Genomic DNA, 5687 nt, shown 5'->3' with positions numbered 1-5687 from the left:
CATCTCTCTGGGGTGCGTCCAGTGCGCCCACAGCAGATGGAGCGTCGCGCTGTTGAGTGTAGGGTTAATGCTGACAGAAGAGGGCGTGGTTTAGATCAATAATAACCGCCTCACTCTTGTCAACTGTAAAAAAAAATATATAGACAACCAAATCTGCGTCCTGACAGGAGGTGGGCTGTCTTCTGGGAGACAGGTCCAGTTTCCCGGAGAGGAACTAAAAAAGCGCTGGATGTGCGCAGCAGCTCTCCTCCTCCTCCTCCTCCTCCTCCTCCTCCTCAACCTCCTCCTCCAACGGAGGAAATTACTCTGCTGATCTGAAGGAGGTGCGACCTGAAATTACCGTTTGATCGCCTGTCCGCCACGGAGCAGCACCCCGGCGGATTTCAGAGCGGGGCCGGATGAAAGGACACTTCAGAGGGACGGTGGACGGACGAGCAGCGGGCGGACGGGAGCAACCGTGAGGAATCGTCGGTGAAGTAAACTCATCCAAGGGGCGCACACAGGCTGACTGGCTGATCAGGATTGCGACTGCCTTACGTAACTGAGCTTTGTGGAGGACCTGGCAGAGGGGAAACCTCTGGTGCCGAGGTGTTAAAAAGCACAGCGAGGAGACGCAGGTAGGTCACGATATACGATCAGTGCGCGCAAATCCGTCAGTTAGATTTCGGATTGCGTTAAAATGACGTTTAAAACGCTTCTATTCTGCGTTAATTCAATGAATGGGCTGTTCCCTCATTGTTTTTTTCGCGACATCACACGAGAAGGCATTAAAATTGATTGAAAAGATTTTTTCCCCCCAACATTATTACAAACGCCTTTTCCCATGTCATATTAGAGATTAATTCGTCCATCAGAGCAACACCATTTGCGCATGCGTTCTGAATGTCTCCAGATTACCACATATAAAGGACAGGCAGGGTGATTAATGCACTGGGTCAGGCAGTTGTCAGCCACGAGAAGCTGCATGTTGGGGTTTAGTGTTCCTGTGTTGAAGCTGCAGATGTGGAGGCATGAGTTGCGGCTGAAATGGTGACACGTGTATCAAACGGTGTAATTGCCAATGGCAGCAAAAGTATTTTTCCCTCACAGTTCCTGAGATGTTTGTTGTTGGAGTAAGGGCGCCCCTTAGAGAGTGACAGAGTCTTTGCAGCCTTCCTCTTCCCTCCCTTTTCTTGGTTAAACTCCTTCCTTGTTTCCTTCCCCTCGTAGGTGAAGAGAGGAGTACAGTCACAGGTTTGTGCGTCCGCCCAGCATGACCGGTGAGGACGCCCACCGCCCGTCAGCGCGCTGAGATGAACGAGAACCACAGGCAGGGAGGAGGGGCTGTCACCGTGGAGGCTGATCCCTTCCTCCAAGCAGCGAGCCCCGACTTTATCACCCGCACTGACAAAAACCGGAATCTGTGTCCAGGCTTCGTCCAGGGATTCTTGCAGAATGAGCAGGATTTCAGCCCTCCGCCGGTGTTCGAGAAGGAGTACCTGCTGGACGGAAGACTGATGGAGAACAACCACATCGATCATCAGAAAGACAGCAACTCGTACATCTCGAGAGCGGATCAGTTTCGCCTTTCAGGAGATAAGAGAAGTTTGGATACCCGTCCACACGCCCACTCTGCCGTGTCAAATCGTACTGCCGGCATGCAACAAAACTGCACAAGCGGGGAGATCCACAATGGCGCCAGAGCCAAAGTGTCTTACAGTGCAGATTCTTCCATATGCTCCTCAAACCTCGAGAGCAGGGACGGCCGCCAGGAAGCTGAGAACGCACAGCCTAAAAAAGAGACCGATCTGGTCATAGAAGTAGGCGGGCAGACGATCAACGCTCACAAGTCCGTCCTGGCAGAAAAGAGCGACTACTTCAAGGCAAGGCAGTCACGCAACATCCTGAAAGTGAAAGGCATCAGTTACAAGACTCTGTCCACACTGATAGACTACATTTACACTTCTCAGATCAATGTCAGCAAGGACAATGTTGTGGATGTCATTACGGGGGCGAAAATCCTCCAGATCCCCTGTGCCGTCCAGGCGGCCATGGACTCCATGTCTGAACAAATCTCTGCAGAGAACTGCTACGAGATCCTGACCATCGCCAAAAAGCAGCGGCTGAGCGAGCTGAAGGAGACGGCGTATGGGTTCCTGAGCGACAACTTCCTCCAGATCCTCAAAGACCCCGCCGTCTACGGGCGCCTGACTGGATCTGAGAGGGACCTGATCCTGAAGAAGAGAATGGAGGGGAAGAAGACGCTGATGGTCGCGGAGATAAATGATGTGTTTGACCGAGTTGGGAGCCGGCCTCCGAGCCGCTGCGGCAGCCGGCCGCAGAGCCCCTTGTCGGTGGGGTCTTTGGAGGACAACCATATGATTTACCTCTTTAATGAAACAGCAAACGACTGGAGACCTTTGACTGCTATGCCCGAGGACATAAACACTAAAGGGTGCGGGATATGCACCATGTATAACTACCTGTTTGTGGCAGGGGGGATAAGGGGCTACGGGGACAAGGGTAAGGTTTCAGACAAGGTCTTCTGCTACAACCCCATCACCAACCGCTGGTCCGAGGTCAGACCTATGAACCAGGCACGAGCCCAGCTAAAGCTCGTATCTATGGACGGCTACCTTTACGCCATCGGAGGGGAGTGTTTGTTCACGGTGGAAAAATACGACCCACGAATGGACCGCTGGACCACGGTGGCCCCCTTGCCCAAAGGAGCCTTTGCGGTGGCCCACGAAGCCACCACCTGCAGCGGAGAACTTTACGTTTCAGGGGGCTCTCTGTTCTACCGCCTCCTTAAGTACGACCCCAAGAGGGACGAGTGGCAGGAGTGCCCCTACAACAACAGCCGGAAGAAGTCCACCGACATGGTGGCGCTGAAAAGCTTCATCTACCGCTTCGACGTCAACCGCGAGCAGGGCATCAACGTCTTCAAGTACAACACCATAGTGAAAATGTGGCACGACTGCGCGTCTCAGAGGCTCGGGAGCCACTTGCCCTTCAGGTGCGCCGTCATCGGGAACTGCATCTACTGCGTGAACAAAAGCCAGACTCTTCAGTTCGTGGTGGAGGAGGAGAACGCCTACTTTGTCGAGGAGACGCTGAGGGCACCGCTGGAGGCCAAAGGCGTCCTCTTCCCCTTTGTTCTCACTTTGCCCGAAAAACCTGACAGGGTTACATAATGCGCTACCCAATAAACGCGTGTCAATAAGCAGAAGACCTTACATACACTCTTCCGTGTCAGCTTCCTGTCTCAGTGTCTCATTGCCTGCCTCCAAGAATGTGTGTATTTGCATGGAAATGTAATGCATCTACAGGGTTAAGCCTTAAAAGGAAAACTTCTTTATTTTTTTTTTAAATGTTGGACGAATGCTATGATATTTGTAGATAATGACATGATGAAAGTGATTATTCTGTGTATTGTTTGGTGCACTTTTGTAGTTAGATATTATTCAGAACATATTAACTAGCTGACTGGTGACTGGTAACAAGAACAAAAAATGTGTTTGGTTGAAAACTGGATTTGAAAGGCGGAATCAGTTATAGCGCGCTCTGTGAACGACGCAACACAGGTTCTATGCAAATGAGGTGGATCTGCTGTGATGATGTGGGGTTTTATGAGTGGGACGGTGACCGGTAGGATCTCAAACCATGATCTGCACTTGCTCTGATTAACCCTGTGACCCTACAAATATTCCTCCAAGGACTGAGTTTAATTTTACTACAACAGCCTCAACAAAGGAAAGAGTTGATTGAACCGGCTGAGGCAGTCTCCTAGTCCAGCCACTAGGAGATGTGGAGGAGGAAATTAATTTCCGATCAATCGTAATTATTGCACTCTGCTTCACTGCGATGTGTAGTTTAATTTCTGGGGTACACACCGGGCTGTGCAGTAGGGTTTGGGTAGCTCAGACGCAGAAGCATAATTCCGGCTTTACGAAGCGCTTAAGGAGCTAGTTGTACGTTTCAAACATCAGGGGACATTTCAAATGAGAAACTGGACGCATTATGATAAAAGCACAGAAATCACGAATATATTTTTTAAATTCTGAACATGCTGGTTTGCGTGTAGTGCATACTCATGGGTGCAACAGTCCCTACATTTAGCTCATTTGCCAAAGATTCATGTGAAAACGATCAACACTCTTCTTTAAACATCTGTGTCATCATAATTTTTGTTTTACTTTCGACTCACTAATGTCACCACAATAAAACCTAAAGCAATAGACAGTTTCATAAGAGAGGACCATTATGTTTGCTGCTCCCAGGCAACTTCTGGATAGGAGTGCCGGTTATTCATAATACAAAAAGATGCTTCCCTCATCTTTCTTTCCTGTTGCCAGGTTACTCTACTGGTTAGGGTTTTATCAGGTCAAAGGTTAAATCAGTCTACTGCCCCCGCTGACTACAAACAAAGACTTCCTGGTCTTATGACACTAAACCATGTTCCTCTTGCATCAGTGCACATTAATACGGACTGATTATGCTCTGACTTTCCTCCTTTTAGACATTTGACAGTATTCGTTTGCTGCTGCAGTGACACAGTGGGGCTTTTGTACGGACGCTAACGCTGATATATTCTCGGAACAAACTGCTTTTGATAATGTTTGTAGAAGTGTCTCCAAGCAGTCGGTGTGACGCAGACAACATGGATGTGGTTTTGATATCTCGCTGGCAGGCATCTGTATTTTTGTGAATTTTTGTATGGATTTTAGTAACTGACGGGTCCGCTGCTGTGATGGACGGTAAAGTGATGCAATGCAAGGCAATGGCTTCCTGTCTGTGGCGCCTGGAGTGAGCTAGCAAATAAGCTGTTGGATAATGTATTTCGGTCGAAACTAAGTGCTTCAAATAAAATATTTTGTGTTTGAAATGATCTGGTTTCCTGAACGTGTCTGAATGCGGGCAAGTGCCTTCCTTTCTGATCTGTGATGGAACAACGCTGCCATCTACTGGATACTGACTGCTACAGCATCTAAATAACATCAGCTCCAGTTGTAATAAATCTGTTTCATTAGAGTATATTCATACACAGATCATGCATAACATTAAAACCACTGACAGGTGAAGTGAATAACATTAACCATCTTGTGACAATACAATGTTCTCCTGGGAAACTTTTGGACCTGGCATTCATGTGGATGTTACTTAGACGTGTACCACCCACCTCATAGCAGTGACATTCCTTGATGGCAGCAGCCATCCCCAGCAGGATGCAGACTGACACAGGCACACACACAAAAACGGTTTAGGAACAACTCAAAAAACATGAAGAACAGCACAAGATGTTGACCTGGCCTCCAAATTCACTAGATCCCAAACTGATCAAGTATCTGTGGGATGATCCACAGAGGCCCCTCCCCTCAACCCATAGGACCCAAAGGCCCCACACTAACAACATTCTGTTGCCAGACACCACAGGACATCCTCAGAAGGCCCATGTCCATTCTCTGATGAGTCACAACTGTTATGGAGGCACAAGGGAGACCTACACAATATTATGATGGTCATAATGTTATGCCTGATCAGTACATTCCCAGGTATTAACAGACACAGTGGCAGCCTGAAATGCTGGGAAAGTACAGAAATTTCTTTCCAGTCATACCAAAATGCATATGAATATCCTCCAAGTGCAGCTGAAATGTGCACTCCATTGGGATTGTTTAATTACAAATTTAAATCAGTGGAGCACATGA

The 5687-nt window shown here is 48.4% G+C and overlaps 1 protein-coding gene across 1 annotated transcript; it reads left to right on the top strand.

The window, feature by feature from the left end:
* The first annotated feature begins 366 nt into the window (after positions 1–366).
* kbtbd11 (kelch repeat and BTB (POZ) domain containing 11) lies at positions 367–5403 on the top strand. Its single transcript, XM_084569321.1, has 2 exons — positions 367–617; positions 1210–5403. The coding sequence occupies exon 2, from the start codon at positions 1293–1295 to the stop codon at positions 3171–3173; it is 1881 nt and encodes a 626-aa protein (XP_084425447.1). The 5' UTR covers positions 367–617; positions 1210–1292; the 3' UTR covers positions 3174–5403.
* The last annotated feature ends 284 nt before the right edge of the window (positions 5404–5687 follow it).

Source organism: Chelon labrosus (genome assembly GCF_963514085.1).
Source record: "Chelon labrosus genome assembly, chromosome: 20".
Taxonomy (NCBI): domain Eukaryota; kingdom Metazoa; phylum Chordata; class Actinopteri; order Mugiliformes; family Mugilidae; genus Chelon; species Chelon labrosus.
The sequence above is the reverse complement of the archived record's forward strand: the minus strand, read 5'-3'. Positions and strand labels throughout refer to the sequence as shown.

Coding starts and splice junctions, on each gene's coding strand:
- kbtbd11 (XM_084569321.1), top strand. CDS start 1,293: ATGAACGAGAACCACAGGCAGGGAGGAGGGGCTGTCACCGTGGAGGCT.